This window comes from Triticum urartu, chromosome 3, assembly GCF_003073215.2.
Source record: "Triticum urartu cultivar G1812 chromosome 3, Tu2.1, whole genome shotgun sequence".
Lineage (NCBI taxonomy): Eukaryota > Viridiplantae > Streptophyta > Magnoliopsida > Poales > Poaceae > Triticum > Triticum urartu.
The window spans coordinates 87,200,554-87,217,709 of record NC_053024.1 but is presented as its reverse complement, the minus strand read 5'-3'; the positions used below and the strand labels follow the sequence as shown (position 1 = coordinate 87,217,709).

General features: G+C 37.3%; 2 protein-coding genes and 2 non-coding genes across 4 annotated transcripts; 3 read left to right on the top strand and 1 right to left on the bottom strand.

Moving 5' to 3' along the window:
• The first annotated feature begins 651 nt into the window (after positions 1-651).
• Positions 652-725, top strand: TRNAP-UGG. Its single transcript has one exon. It is a non-coding gene; the product is annotated as a tRNA-Pro (tRNA).
• Positions 726-864: 139 nt separating this feature from the next.
• On the top strand, positions 865-938 carry TRNAW-CCA. Its single transcript has one exon. It is a non-coding gene; the product is annotated as a tRNA-Trp (tRNA).
• An 8,235-nt stretch (positions 939-9,173) lies between these two features.
• On the bottom strand, positions 9,174-10,739 carry LOC125543018 (ribulose bisphosphate carboxylase large chain). The gene has a single exon (XM_048706261.1). It carries the CDS (start codon positions 10,646-10,648, stop codon positions 9,218-9,220), a length of 1,431 nt encoding a protein of 476 aa, XP_048562218.1. The 5' UTR covers positions 10,649-10,739; the 3' UTR covers positions 9,174-9,217.
• Positions 10,740-10,823: 84 nt separating this feature from the next.
• Positions 10,824-12,529, top strand: LOC125543019 (ATP synthase subunit beta, chloroplastic-like). The gene has a single exon (XM_048706262.1). It carries the CDS (start codon positions 11,433-11,435, stop codon positions 12,525-12,527), a length of 1,095 nt encoding a protein of 364 aa, XP_048562219.1. The 5' UTR covers positions 10,824-11,432; the 3' UTR covers positions 12,528-12,529.
• Positions 12,530-17,156: the final 4,627 nt, after the last annotated feature.

The following is a 17,156-nucleotide window of genomic DNA, read 5'->3' as shown; positions in this document are numbered from 1 at the left end:
ATTGATGGTATTCGTGAGCCTGTTTCTGGTTCTTTACTTTATGGAAACAATATTATCTCTGGTGCTATTATCCCTACTTCTGCGGCGATCGGATTGCACTTTTACCCAATTTGGGAAGCTGCATCTGTTGATGAGTGGTTATACAATGGTGGTCCTTATGAGCTAATTGTTCTACACTTCTTACTTGGTGTAGCTTGTTATATGGGTCGTGAGTGGGAACTTAGTTTCCGTCTGGGTATGCGTCCTTGGATTGCTGTTGCATATTCAGCTCCTGTTGCAGCTGCTACTGCTGTTTTCTTGATTTACCCTATTGGTCAAGGAAGCTTTTCTTATGGTATGCCTTTAGGAATCTCTGGTACTTTCAACTTTATGATTGTAGCTTAACATCGGATTAATGCCCATTATATAACCACAAGTATTAATGGAAAAGGTAGATCCCGTTATTACCAAGGAAAAGTAAATCCTTCTTTTATAGGAGAAATTATATTGGATTTTATATGTATATAATTCCTTAATTATATGAGACCAAAAAGAAGAAATGACACGAGGGTTCTATATATAGATAGAGAAAGAAAGAAGAAGAAAATTATGATGTGGAAAAGAAGACAGGAATTGTGTACAATGGCATTGTACAACAATTTAATTTGGAAAAGGGATGTAGCGCAGCTTGGTAGCGCGTTTGTTTTGGGTACAAAATGTCACAGGTTCAAATCCTGTCATCCCTACCTATTACTTCTTTCTTCTTTATAGGCAGTAGCGACGAGATCAATTAAAGTAAAGTGGGTATAACTTGAATTTGTGGAGACTTTACGTACGTGAGATACATTAGGAATAGAAAAAGATTTTCTTTTTGAATGAATGAAAGCGCTCTTAGTTCAGTTCGGTAGAACGCGGGTCTCCAAAACCCGATGTCGTAGGTTCAAATCCTACAGAGCGTGATTCCATCTATTTTATGTCGAAGCAGAGTAAAATAACTTAACAAAATTGAATTGTAACTCCAATTTCAATTTGACCTCCTCTCTGGTCTGGAGGAGGTCAATCAAAAAAAAATGACTCAATCAAAGATCCAACTGATCCCCACGCCTGTATTGCAAATACGCAGTCACGAATAATCCCGCTAAAGTAATAGGAATTAGGCCTAAGACGATTCCAAATAGAAAAACTTCAATCATTTCTATTTGTTCGAGGGGATAAAAAAAGAGGTACGATCTATCCCTAAATAGTACTCTAAATTATCCACGAATCTCAATGACCAAGAAAAGAATTCCTAATTAGTCTGGAAAAGAGTCGTAGAATGCCAGGAATCCCAAAGAAAGATTTTTCTTTTCTGAATTATAATTATTCAGTCAATTCAAATAAGGCGTATCTTGTTCAAGCCAATAAATAGAGCTGGGGTTATAGTTAAAGCAGCCAGTAGAAAACCAAAATAACTAGTTAAAGTAAGCATGAAAGAGTTAAATTCCTTTTTTTTACTACACTACATATGTTGGTAAAGCATTTACCTAAGTTATGGAAAATTCATAATTCATCAGTTATTTTAGATAATACTAAAAAACAAGATAGAGTAAGATACAAAAGTGTAAAAGAAAGTGGATTCATCAGATGATACATGAGTCCCTAATTCCGAATCAAGAGATTTGTTGTGGAATTTGTCAATTGAGTAAAGTAATAATATTAAGAACTAGATCATCTAACCCCATTGAATGAAAAAATGAAATTCAATTTTCAGGGAAATTTTTGAATAAGAGATAAATAAACAATTGAATTTGAAAAAAAAACTTCTTTCTATTTTGGATAATTTCTTTTTCAATAGGACCCTCTTTTTGGAGTGAACGATCGAATATTCCCCTATTCCTTCTTATTTTAACTGATTGTATTCCATATGGAATAAGAGGAGAACAAAAGCATTCCATGACCTGCCAAGGGGCTGTTAAAAAAAAGAAAGCTCTTCCTTGAATTTACTTTATTTTTATTCCTTTTTCGAACTCCAACCAAAGTAGATTCGAAGACGAGTCACTTCAATTATCCTTTTAAGTTCTATTCTATCTTCTGTCTTTCCCTATTTCATCTCGTAAAGTTCCGCGCTCGCAGTTTGGTCAAGAAAGTTAGACCTAATCCAACAAACAATACAAGGATGAATTACGAATTATGAAAGGATAGATTTCACATATACTTGTCCTTGTATTGTGTCAGTATGAGAATATCCTTCCTAAATTATTTATCCAAACCTATTGATCATTAACTTAGATTTTCCCAAGATTTTGGCTGCTATTCCGAATTACTCTATTATTCCGAAGCCAATGAAAAGTAAGTAGAACCTACAAAAATGGGGTTTCTATTGATGCCTTGAATAACATATAGCTTACCTATAGACAAAAAAAAATAAAAAAGTAATTATGTTTCGGAACCAGGCAAAACCAGATTGCTGTGCCATAGGAAGGATAGCTATACTAATTCGGTATACTCAAAATACACCTTTGGTACAAAATTGACAATCTCACAAGGATGAAATATCAGTAATTTTCTATTTACTGGTCGATCCCATCTTTTACGGAATCAATTCCTTTTTTGAATGTACAAAAATTTTGGGAGTTCAGCATGTCTGGAAGCACGGGAGAACGTTCTTTTGCTGATATTATTACCAGTATTCGATACTGGGTTATTCATAGCATTACTATACCTTCCCTATTCATTGCGGGTTGGTTATTTGTCAGTACGGGTTTAGCTTATGACGTGTTTGGAAGTCCTAGGCCAAACGAGTATTTCACGGAAAGCCGACAAGGAATTCCGTTAATAACCGACCGTTTTGATTCTTTAGAACAACTCGATGAATTTAGTAGATCCTTTTAGGAGGCCCTCAATGACCATAGATCGAACCTATCCTATTTTTACAGTGCGATGGCTGGCTATTCACGGACTAGCTGTACCTACTGTTTTTTTCTTGGGATCAATATCAGCAATGCAGTTCATCCAACGATAAAACAAATTCCAACTATAGAACTATGACACAATCAAACCCGAATGAACAAAATGTTGAATTGAATCGTACCAGTCTATACTGGGGTTTATTACTCATTTTTGTACTTGCTGTTTTATTTTCCAATTACTTCTTCAATTGAGAGAAAGAAAGAGACTAATAAGAATTCTCTTATCCCATTTGGAAGGATACCATCCTTATAACTACCCATGACTGTTTTTGTCTCTAGCATGACCAATTGATAAAATGTGGAGGAAAGTAGGGGAAATGGCCGATACTACTGGAAGAATTCCTCTTTGGCTGATAGGTACTGTAGCTGGTATTGCTGTGATTGGTTTAGTAGGTGTTTTCTTTTATGGTTCATATTCTGGATTGGGTTCATCTCTATAGTAATCGGAGGGACCAGATTGTAAACATGAAAAAGTAGGAGCTTAGCGGGTCCTTACCCCCCTTTATCTGATTAGAGCGGAAAGGACCCGCGGAATTTTTATTTTACTCTTATAACGCGAATTGAATCTATTCGATTCACTCTTATGAAGCAACAAGAAAAAGAGATCACTCGAGGATCCAATATCTTATTCCACGAAGGAAGTATCCTGAAAATCCTTGATTTAGTTTCGAGTAATAAACTAATAAAACCTTAATCAAAACTATTCAACTAGCCTAAAAATAAAAAAACCTTCAATGGAAGAGTTTACTTTTTTTTTGCAAAATTTCTGTAAATTTGAAGTTGAACTTAATTAAACAAGCCAAGCAATTTGCTCACAATCACAAGAAATTTTTCCCCCGCCATATTTTCTTCCCCTCTGTTTGTCCACTACCTCGGCTAAACCTAAGCAAAAGAAAAAGAGGTCCAAGAGACAGACCCGAATAAAGAAGAAATAGTAATCTTTGACGAATTAGGAAGAAAAAGGATTCTTATTTTGATACAAGAAGAATCGGCACAAGAAAAAGGCTTTTTCTTGTGCCGAATAGACGATTAAGAAGACCTGCAATCCCTCCGAAAAAGAAGAAATTTTAATTTGATTGTTCTCGCCTTTGCCTTGGATTCTCTTCTTTTGCATGGGATATAAATAAGGAATTCCAGACATCTCATAAACAAAAAGCAGTCTAAACAAAAAAAGGATTTCCAAAATAGATCATAGATAATTCTAGCAATTGCCAATAAATCGAGGCTTTTTACCAACTTGATGGTAAGAAATCCCGGGACCTAGAAATTCATTTCGTACAATTGAACCTTTTCAAACTGTTTCTTTTTGAGAACCAAAAAAACTTGTGCCAAAATAACGGATGCGAAGAAGAACAAAAGGCCTTGGACACGTAATGGATCCTGAAGCACGATTTCTGCGTCCCCCTGACCAAAACCTCCCACATTAGGATTGCTTGTTAATGGTTGATCAAGCTTGATGGATTCCCCCTCTGAAACAAGAAGTTCTGGTCCGGGAGGTATAATATCAATCACTTGGCGTCCATCCAATGCATCAACTATGGATATTTCATACCCCCCCTTTTCTTTACGTAGTATTTTTCTTACTATACCTGTTGACGTAGCATTATAGACTGTATTGTTACTCTTGCTACCATCAGGATAGATCTGTCCTCTTCCTCGGTTTCCCCCTACATATATGGGATATTTTAAGAAATGAGCATCTTTCTTCGTAGCAGGATCAGGGGAAAGAATGGGAAAGACAATTTCACTATATTTCTTACCGGGAACAGGGCCTATCACAAGAATGTTTTTTTTATCGGGACGATAACTCTGAAAAGCAAGATTTCCTATCTTTTCTTTTAACTCAGGGGAAATACGATGGGCGGCGCTAATTCGAATCCCTCGGGCAAAATAAGAACAGCACTACATTCAACCCTCCCTTTTTTCCATTAGCAAGAACTTGTTTCAATTGCATATCATAAGGAATTCGAAGAACTGCTTCAAATACAGTATCGGGAGAAGCACAGCTTGGGGAACTTCAATATCGACGGGCTTGCTAGCTAAATGGCAATTGGCACATACAATTCGTCCAGTTGCTTCTCGTGGGTTTTCATAACCCTGCTGCGCAAAAATGGGATATGCATTTGAAATAGATGTCCGAGTTATTACGTATATCATGATCGATACAGAAATCGATCGAGTTATCTGTTCCTTTACCCAAGAAAAAGTATTTCTATTTTCCATGTCCAATCGCAGATCCCAGAATTTCTACAATAAATTAGATAGGTAGCTAAGCTAATCTAGTTCCCTATACACGAATCTGTTGTCATTCTACTGCAACAGTTGTACTGCAATGATGAATACCTTAAAGTAGGTAGAAATAGAAAGAATTTTGCTAAAATGGAAAAGGGCTTTCTTTCTAAAAAAAGATGCTTGCTAATTTGATTAATATTAATATCGGGAGATCAAATGAATTTATGCTTCACTAATTGAATGATAAATGACTACAAGCGAAGGAGATAGACGATTTAAACAAAAAAAGACCCAAAATTTCAAACATGTATCTAGAATTACTGGAAAACTACAAACAAAAATAGTGAAAATAAGCTCGTTAGGAGCCCATCCAAAATCGTTGTAGACCCAACGAATTACTAGTTCCCAACCACGGGTGGAGTGAAATCCAACAAAAAAATCAGTAACTAAAAGAATAAAAAAAGCTTTTATTGAGTCATTTAAATTATAGAAGAAATTCCTGAACCCAAGAATTCAAAATGACAAGTTCCTCTTTACCCAGAAAAAAAGAACCACTTAGAATAGCCAAACAGATTATATTTGTCGAGAAATGCAAAATGGTATGGAGATGATCCTCATTATTTATTTTGACCCATTGTATTATTTCCTTGTGTATTCCTGTAGGAGGTTTTTGTACATGTGTCTTTAGTTTCCCTTTTATCATCTCGTCCAAGAGAGAAAGTTCTTCTAATTCTATGAATCTTTCTAGAATCCTTTTCTCTTGAATATCAGTTAAGAGAGTTTCGGATTGCCTGGTATTCCACCAATTCTTAATCCAAAGTTCCAGACATTTGTTAAATGAGGAAGAGACCCCCCAAGGCAAAAGTACGATAAATATAAGATATAGTAAAGAAGGCAATGCTTACTTTTTTTTCATTTTTGATCTGTAAATGGAGTTGTTAATGAATATGCTTCATTCGCTGACTCTATTCCATTCCCTGACTCTATATGATGATATTTCTATTTCATGATATTTCTATTTCTTTGAAGCAAAAACTCTATAGGTTTGATACCCTGTATCTATTCTTCTTTTTTGTATATTAGTTATTAGTGGAATTTCAGTGCATTGGGTTCTTTCTTAGATCTAGATGGAATGAAATAGTGAAATAGAATAAAAAAAGCCCTTTCGGATGAAAAAGGAAGAATAGTATGCGATATATCTAACTTGGATAAAAAAAATTAAAAGCAAATTTCTCTTATCCTCGTTTGTTCCTTCCTTTAGATAAATACTTAAAAATCCCCTTACAATAACAAATCCAATTTAGAAGGGACTTCCTCCCTGTGTTGAGAAAACTTTTCTTCTTCCAATTCTTCTTTTCTTCATTCATCTCAGTTCAAAAAAGATACCTCAAAATACTTCAATTGGTACGCGCAAGAAATAGGCCAATTCGGCAGCTTTTTGTTCAATTTCTCGTGGAGTAAAAAATTTATCATCAGTACGAGTCAAGGGAATGATCCCCTGGCCCCGGATTTCCATATAAATAATACGACGAGGATAAAGACCCTCTTTAACCTGAATCCTAATTGATTGGATATCCCGCATAAGGAATCGAAGGAAGACGCGACGTTTTATTCCAGGGAATCCCCAACGAAAAATGCACACTATTCCCTCTTTTCTATCGAATCGGTCATAACCACTACCTACATTCCACAAAATAGTACACCACAAGTAGGAGCTAATGAATAGGCCTGTGATTCCGTAGAAAGACATCACGACCCCCTGCGGAAAAAAAAGAATTTCTTGAGATGGAAGTATAGATATAATATTCTTACCAAGATAACTGGAAATCCCAACCGATAAGAATCCTAGTGAACCTAGAAAAAGAATACAGGCCCAGAAAAAATTACCCCTTTTTCGAGAACCTTTTAGAAGTTCTACCCATATGTGTTCTGATCGCCAATTCATATTAGATATACTAAATCCAGCAGCGGTCGATTGAAATTGAGAGAATAAGCTAAATAATTTTGACTTTACTTTTTTTGATTCTGAAATCGCCTTCAGCAACTAGTACTCCTGTGAAATAATAGGTTAGATACATTGACTTTCTATTCAAAAAATATTCGTTGATTCAATTAAAATAAATAAAATAAAACTCGCTATACCTGGCTCTGCATATTCATGCATTTATGCTCGTAGCCTATATCCGCATCCATAACCGTTTTTCATTTGTGTGTAGAAAGTGTGTGTAGAAAAAGCCACATACCCTACCATATTATATTACTTACACTAAAAAATACTAGACAATCTTATTTTTTTGCACATAAAGAAATAAAGAAGTCATTGCAATTGCCGGAAATACTAAGCCTACTAAAGGCACGAAAATAGAAGGTAAGTTTAAATCCGTCATGGAATAGGTGTCTCAATTCAAATTTACTATTTCTATCTAGTCGAAAAATATCTTAAGATTCTTATGATATAATTAAGTATATCTATTATAAGGAATATTGACTATTGTATTGTATTTTTTATTTTTAGTTTGAAAAATATTCTGTAAAAAAAATGAAAGGATAATAAGAAAATTCCAAAAAAGGAGAACTAATTAAAAAGATTTTATTTTGATTTTCCCATCCTCATGGCCTTTCTATCTTTCTAATCTAATTTGAAATTGGATTCAAAAGAAAGCGGTTAGAATTTACTTCCTGCATACATATTTCTCTAGAAGCGCATACAATAATGCGTGGTAAAGGCGGAAAAATAGTATATTCAATCAAAATCAAAGGGCAAATTATCTTACCTACTATAGATCCCCTACTACCCTCTTAGACTTGAAAAGGCGATATACCACCCAAAGAAAGGGTATGAAAATGCCGGGTGGAGTTAGCTTTTCGACGAAGACCGGTCCCGTGCAGCGAAGCCCTGTTAGTAAGACCCCCCGCAATAATGGATTATAGAAGAATATTATTCCAAATACTCCTCTGGACGCATATAGTAGCATTGCGATTCCGAATCTTTTTTATTTATGAATATGAACAGAAAAAATTCATTGTATCATTGGGTCGGAGCGGAGGTTTGGTCCAGAAAAATTAGAAACAAAACGTCTACTCTACCGCATTGCAGTCTATAGCGCTGTATTTCCACGAAAGTATAATTCTTACCATCAGGATACGATCCTTTCTTTTGAACTAAACGTCTCTACGATGGGTCCAGGTTCTATGTCCAATCCCAAATCAAGGATTTCTCGCTCTTGATCGGAGTCGTAAACTAAAAAAAACTACCTTTTTATCCTTTTTCTCAAGGTTATAGAAAACTTCCTTATCTAGTTCTAGCATTTTGAAAAAAAAATGCTTTTTTTTACACACAGTTCGAGTCACTTGTTGACTCATGATTACGCCTGTTAAAAGTTTCAAACGTCCTCTTTTTTGAAATTGAAAGAGAGTCCTATAAAAAGGTCTAACTTCCAAACTATGTCTTTTTTCATTCATTCTCCTTTAGTTTTTTTCTCTATCTAGAAGTGGAATAGAATAACCCGGTTGAAGGGTAATGATCATACGTCTGTAATGCATTGTATGGCCCAGAATAGGTCCTATTCTTCTACCTTTTCCAGGTAGTCGATGGCTATTCACAGCTACCACCTTAACACCAAAGAAGAGTTCGACCCAATGCTTTATTTCTGTCTTAGTGAATCCCGATTCGACATTAAAAGTATATTGATTCTTTCCCAATAAACGAAGACTTTTTTCTGTAAATACTGCGTATTTGATTCCATTATCATTATCATATGATAATACTATATTTTATTATTTTATTATTTTATTTGTATTTCTTTATTGTATTATACCTTAATATATATATTCTAGATATATAGAATAGACGAAACTCAATTTGTCAAGTCTCATGATCATATCATGATCTATTTTTATTCGGCTCAATCTTTTTTACAAAAAAAAAGATTGAGCCGAGTTTAATTGCAATCAATTAGAAGAATAAAGAAGAATTACTGCATTTCATAACTGATTTTTTTCTCTTTTTATTTTGTTTCTTTTTTATTTATACCTTCTTTATCTTTAGTTTTATCTAGTTAATCAATAGTATCTACCGGCTCGAACTCGAATTTGATCGCCTTCCATACTTCACAAGCTGCGGCTAGTTCAGGACTCCATTTGCAAGCTGCTCGGATAATTTCATTACCTTCGCGAGCAAGATCGCGCCCTTCGTTACGAGCTTGTACACAGGCTTCTAAAGCCACTCGATTAGCTGCTGCACCAGGTGCATTTCCCCAAGGATGTCCTAAAGTTCCTCCACCAAATTGTAATACAGAATCGTCCCCAAAGATTTCGGTCAGAGCTGGCATATGCCAAACATGAATACCACCTGAAGCTACCGGTATAACACCTGGCATGGATACCCAGTCCTGAGTGAAAAAGATACCGCGAGCACGATCTTTTTCAATAAAATCATCGCGCAATAAATCAACAAAACCTAAAGTCATTTCGCGTTCCCCTTCTAACTTACCTACTACTGTACCGGAGTGGATATGATCTCCCCCAGACATACGCAATGCTTTAGCTAATACACGGAAATGCATACCATGATTTTTCTGTCTATCAATAACTGCATGCATTGCACGGTGAATGTGAAGAAGTAGGCCATTGTCGCGGCAATAATGAGCCAAAGTAGTATTTGCGGTGAATCCCCCAGTTAAGTAGTCATGCATTACAATAGGAACCCCTAATTCTCTTGCAAATACAGCTCTCTTAATCATTTCTTCACATGTACCCGCAGTCGCATTCAAGTAATGCCCCTTGATTTCACCGGTTTCGGCCTGTGATTTATAAATAGCTTCGGCACAAAAGACAAAACGGTCTCTCCAGCGCATAAATGGTTGTGAGTTTACGTTTTCATCATCTTTGGTAAAATCAAGTCCACCACGTAGACACTCATAACACGCTCTACCATAATTTTTTGCGGATAATCCCAATTTTGGTTTAATAGTACATCCCAATAAAGGACGACCGTACTTGTTCAACTTATCTCTTTCAACTTGGATACCATGAGGCGGGCCTTGGAAAGTTTTTGAATAAGTAGGGGGAATTCGTAGATCCTCCAAACGTAGAGCACGTAGGGCTTTGAAACCAAATACGTTACCTACAATGGAAGTAAACATGTTAGTAACGGAACCCTCTTCAAATAGGTCTAATGGATAAGCTACATAACAGATCCATTGGTTGTCTTCCCCAGCAACAGGCTCGATGCGATAGCATCGTCCTTTGTAACGATCAAGACTGGTAAGTCCATCAGTCCAAACAGTTGTCCATGTACCAGTAGAAGATTCGGCAGCTACTGCAGCCCCTGCTTCTTCGGGAGGAACCCCAGGCTGAGGACTTACTCGGAATGCTGCCAAGATATCAGTATCCTTAGTTTCATACTCTGGGGTGTAGTAAGTCAATTTATAATCTTTAACACCAGCTTGAAATCCAACACCTGCTTTAGTTTCTGTTTGTGGTGACATAAGTCCCTCCCTATAACTCTTGAATTAAGAATTCTCACAATAACAGGGTCTACTCGATGTTAATTAGGCGTAAATGAAACTTTAGCAAAAATCTCATAAAACAAAAAGGATATTCAATTAATATAATAGCAACTCATTAAAGAAAATTGAGGGCATGCTTAGGTTAATGAATATGTTTCCATTCATATATAATGCGTACACCCTGTGTATGTTCTATCCTATAGGAATTCCAATATAGGAATTCGATAGGAATTGAGTTGTTGTTATGGTAAGTTAACACGGTTCGTTATTAAACCATGGATTTGATTTACCAAATCCATAATTATTGTATACTCTTTGATAGATATAGCGCAACCCAAATTAATTCCTAATCCTTATTTTACAAGTTCTTAATAGTTCTCTTTTCTTATTTTGAATGCAAATACCTAACTAAATACTAATAAAATTCTTTGTTGACAGCAATCTATGCTTCACAGTAGTATATATTTTGTATATCGAAGTCCTAGATAGGAAAGTAGAGTAGGCACAGATCCTCCACAAAAGGCAAAATGTATATGAAAAAAAAGATTGATTGAACTTTCCAATGGACTCATTCCATGAGTAAACGATTGAATGGGATTCGCTTGGGCAACGAAATCAAGTCCTGGTCCCCTTTTCTCTCTTATTGAATTAACTAATTCATTTCCTTTTTACTTTTGGATTTTTTTTGATTTGATTTGGCATTATTCAACAATAAAAAAAGAAAAATTTCGACAAATTCCTTTTTTTTAATTATGTGATAATTATGAGAACCAATCCTACTACTTCTCCTCCCGGGGTTTCCACAATTGAAGAAAAAAGTACAGGTCGTATCGATCAAATTATTGGACCCGTGCTGGATGTCACTTTTCCCCCAGGCAAGTTACCTTATATTTATAACGCTTTGGTAGTCCAGAGTAGAGACACTGCCGATAAGCAAATTAATGTGACTTGTGAGGTACAACAATTATTAGGAAATAATCGAGTTAGAGCTGTAGCTATGAGTGCTACGGACGGGTTGATGAGAGGAATGGAAGTGATTGACACGGGAGCTCCTCTCAGTGTTCCGGTCGGTGGAGCTACTCTCGGACGAATTTTCAACGTTCTTGGGGAGCCTGTTGACAATTTGGGTCCTGTAGATAGTAGTGCAACGTTCCCTATTCATAGATCTGCGCCTGCCTTTATCGAGTTAGATACGAAATTATCCATCTTTGAAACAGGTATTAAGGTCGTCGATCTTTTAGCTCCTTATCGACGTGGAGGAAAAATAGGACTATTTGGGGGGGCTGGAGTAGGTAAAACAGTACTGATCATGGAATTAATCAATAACATTGCTAAAGCTCATGGGGGCGTATCCGTATTCGGTGGAGTAGGGGAACGGACTCGTGAAGGAAATGATCTTTATATGGAAATGAAGGAATCCGGAGTAATTAATGAAAAAAATATTGAGGAATCAAAGGTAGCTCTAGTCTATGGCCAAATGAATGAACCACCGGGAGCTCGTATGAGAGTTGGTTTAACTGCCCTAACTATGGCGGAATATTTCCGAGATGTTAATAAGCAAGACGTGCTTTTATTTATCGATAATATCTTTCGTTTTGTTCAAGCAGGATCAGAGGTATCCGCTTTATTAGGGAGAATGCCCTCCGCAGTGGGTTATCAACCTACTCTTAGTACAGAAATGGGTTCTTTGCAAGAAAGAATTGCTTCTACTAAAAAGGGATCTATAACTTCGATTCAAGCAGTTTATGTACCTGCAGACGATTTGACCGACCCTGCCCCTGCCACAACATTTGCACATTTGGATGCTACTACCGTACTTTCCAGAGGATTAGCTTCCAAGGGTATTTATCCGCAGTAGATCCTTTAGGATTGTGTCGTTGTTGGTTGCAATGTTAGCTATTTTACTGTGTTGTTCATTCTTGATATTACTGGGCCGTAAATGTTATTTTTTGGAGCTTTTTGAATATTGAGGGCTGGTGTTTGTATTGATTGACCACTATTGTGTGTCAATGTCATTTTCATGTTATGCAGTGGCACCGTCCACTGTTAAAGTGTGTGTTGTGTCGAGGGCACAACCTCCCAATTCTCAGTTTCACTTTTGGCACATTCTCGTATATTTGGAGGTTTTGAATTTCCTCTACCTACTTTCAAGAAGAAATATGGTATTCTTATTATTGGGGATGTGCATATCCCTGTTGAGGTAACATAGTGTTATTCGAAATTTATCCGATTCCATGTTATTCGGAATAAGTTCGCTAACAAGACTTGATCAACCTTGTTAGTGGATTCCTTTTGATGATCATGAGATGGATGAAACTAGAAGGCACAACCTGCTGTACCCTCCTTTTGCTTCCTGATATTTATATTAAATAAAATAAAAATAGTATTTTTCTGTCTGTTATCTGATTATCCGTGCAATATAAAAATACCCCGAAAATAAAAGTTCTCCAAATGCCCTGAAATTGAAATATGATTTTTTCTGGAATATTTGAGAATATTTGGCACTAAGAACACAACAGGGGGGTCAACCACCTGCCCACGAGGGTGGAGGGCGCGCCCCCTGCCTCGTGGGCCCACGGTGGCCCTCCTCCACTTATTCCTTCACTCACACACTTCTTTTTCCTCCCACAAACATGAATATCCAGCTCAAGCACGAGTTCTAGCTCATCTTGCTGCCATTTTCAATCTCCTTGCTTAGAGCACCTCTCACAAAACTGCTTGGGGAGATTGTTCCTTGGTATGTGACTCCTCCATTGGTCCAATTAGTTTTTGTTATAGTGCTTTATTCATTGCAATTTTTTGCTGCTTAGGTGACCCTGTTCTTGAGCTGCATGTCAAATTTATATGGTCAAAAGTAGTTTTGATGCATGATATAGGCCCTAGGCGCTTGTAGGAGTAGTTGCTATCAATATTATTGAGTTTGGTTTACTTTTATTTTTGAAGTTACTAAAAATTTCAGATTTTTTCAGAAAATGATGAAGAGACTTTTGAGGGGCTCATTGAGCCGAAGCTTGAAGGAAAAGGCACCAAAGCCTAAGTATAATCTGCCTCGCACCGCGGAGGTTCGGGTGTGTGAATGGCCTTCCGATGATTTCTTGAGAGCAGTCGAGATTTATGAAGATTTTTATGAATTGGCTAAGAATGCAGGCCTCACCGCTTTCCTCCACGACCAATGTGATCAGTATCTCTTACTCACAAATATCTTTGTGCAAAACTTTCATTTCCATTCTAGGAGCTCACCACCTACGGTGGAGTTTCATTTATATGACGAGCATAAGGACATGTCACTTTATGATTTTTGTCGGGTCTGTTTAGTCCCTTTAGAGGGCAAGACAGAGGAACCACATCGTGAGGATGTGGATGGGTTCATTGACACTATCACTGTAGGGGAAACAAGGAATGTTTCCGATGCACGAATCACTAGCATACATTTTCCTGTTTTACGCTATTTTGCATTATTTGCTAGTCGTTGTTTAATTGGTCGCGGGAACTGTGGAAACCTTAATGTCCCTGATATTATTATTTTGCTCCACGGTTTATACAGTGATAACTCTGTTAGTATGGGCGGCATTATTGCTAAACGGTTAAGTCTGAACCGTACCAAGGGCCCCATCTTTGGAGGCATCTATGCCTCACGCCTAGTTGTGCATTTTAACACACCTATTAGGCATTATGAGAAGTAAGAAAAGGTGCTGCCGCGTGTTTATTTAGATTATAAAAGTATGGTGGCACATGATTTTATTGTTAAGAACAGGGAAGGAGAGCTTAAATACAAATTGTTCTTTGATAAACATCATCCTGAGACTATTACCCTGCCTACTCCTTCTTTGTTTGATTTATCTGTAGGCCAGTACCTTGTTCCGTTAAAGGCTATTCAAGCCTACCGGAACCCTACACCAGCTATGGAGCCAGAGCCGGAACCACAGTTGATCCTTCACGACAGTCTAATTACCAGTGGGATCCAGAGATGATTGCCAGCCAGTAGAAATCTGAGTCTATTTCTTCATCGCAGTGCGACCCCAACTACTATTATGGATATCCGCCAGGCCAGCCGTGGCCATAGACCAACTTAGGCCAAAAGCCTAAGCTTGGGGGAGTACGTATTTCCCACCAACATTACATTCGTGTTCACACACTCATTGCTAGATGTCGGTGCTCATACTTTTTCATTGTATCATCCATGCTAGTTTATTTTCTTTTTTATGCTTTCTTCTTGTGTGTTTGATAAACCTTAAGAAAAACCAACAAATTAGTTGTAGCTTTTAATTAGTTTACTTTCCATGCTTGTAGTAGTAATTAAAAAGAAAACCCAAAAAGATTTCCTGTTCTTCTTTTACTTGTTGGGAGCTCTCCCGTGTAAATAGTTTTATTTCTTTTCTTTTCTTTGGGGGTCGATAGGAGAAGACCATGATTAAATTGTCGAAGTGGCTCTTATATGCATAAATGTTGATCTGACAAAAGAGCCCATATTTCCTTGTCTTCTCCTGTTTATTGAATGCTTGCAGATTCCAGCTTAGTCCAATGCACGCGCACTATTATTATTATTCACATCATTCGGTCGTGCAAGTGAAAGGCAATTATGATGATATATGATGGACTGACTGAGATGAGAAAAACTGGTATGAACTCGACCTCTTTTGTTTTTGTAAATATGATTAGTTCATCGTTCCTGATTCAGCCTATTATGAATAAACATCTTTGCAATGACTACTAGAGATCATAGTTTCTTGTGCCATGCTTGATTAGCTATGAGTTATAATGGTTTACCTTGCATTCCAACATGCTATTAATGTGGTATGATAGGTTGGTATCCTCCTCTGAATGATTTAAGTGACTTGACTTGGCGCATGTTCACGCATGTAGTTGAAACAAAATCAAGATAGCCTTCATGATATTTATGTTCATGGTGGATTATATCCTACTCATGCTTGCATTCCGTGTTGATTAATTTTAATGCATGTTCATGACTGTTGTCGCTCTCTAGCTGGTCGCTTCACAGTCTTTTCCTAGCCTTCACCTGTACTAAGCGGGAATACTACTTGTGCATCCAATCCCTTAAACCCCAAAGTTATTCCATATAAGTCCACCATACCTACCTATATACGGTATCTACTTGCCGTTCCAAGTAAATTTGTATGTGCCAAACTCCAAACCTTCAAATAAATATCCTGTTTTGTATGCTCGAATAGCTCATGTATCAACTAGGGCTGTCCGTATCTTCCATGTTAGGAGGGTTATTCTCAAGAGGAGTGGACTCCGCTCCTCACTCACGAGATAAATGGCTGGTCACCGGGATGCCCAGTCCCATGCTTTATGCAAACTAAATCAAAATAATTGCAAACAAAACTCCCCCTGGGACTCTTGTTAGTTGGAGGCACTCGTTGTTTTGAGCAAGCCATGGATTGATGCTTGTTGGTGGAAGGGGGAGTATAAACTTTACCATTCTGTTTGGGAACCGCCTATAATGTGTGTAGCATGGAAGATACCGCCATCTCTTGGTTGTTATGTTGACAATGAAAGTATACCGCTCAAAATATTATTCACCTCTATTTCAAAACTGAGCTCTGGCACCTCTACAAAACCCTGCTTCCCTATGCGAAGGGCCTATCTATTTACTTTTATGATGAGTCATCATCCTCTTATTAAAAAGCACCAGTTGGAGAGCACCGTCGTCATTTGCATTCATTACTGTTAATTTACATTGAGTATGACTTGACTGGATCCCTTTTACCATGAATTACAATGTCTATTCAGTCCTTGGTCTTTAAAGGTGATCTGCATTTATGTTTTGCGGTCTCAGAAAGGGCTAGCGAGATACCACCCTGTTATATTATATTATGATTGTTTTGAGAAAGTGTTGTCATCCGAGATTTATTATTATTGCTCGCTTGTTGATTATGCTATTGATATGAGTAAACTTGAGACCTAAGCGTAATTGCGAATCTGGTTAGTTATAATCTTTGCTGAAAACTTGAATGCTGACTTTACATATTTACAACAACAAGAGCAAACAGAGTTTGTAAAACTTTTTCTTTATCACTTTCAGTTTGTCAACTGAATTCCTTGAGGACAAGCAAAGGTTTAAGCTTGGGGGAGTTGATACGTCTCCGTCGTATCTACTTTTCCAAACACTTTTGCCCTTGTTTTGGACTCTAACTTGCATGATTTGAATGGAACTAACCCGGACTGACGCTGTTTTCAGCAGAATTACCATGGTGTTATTTATGTGCAGAAACAAACGTTCTCGGAATGACCTGAAACTTCACGGAGCAACTTTTTGGAAAATATAAAAAATACTTGCAAAAGATGAAGGCCAGGGGGCCACCACCTGTCCACAAGGGTGGGGGCACGCCCCCTACCTCGTGGGCCCCCTGGTGCCTCTCCGACTCCAACTCCAACTCTATATATTGTGTTTTGGGGAGAAAAAATCAGAGAGAAGGATTCATCGCGTTTTACGATACGGAGCCGCCGCCAAGCCCTAAAACCT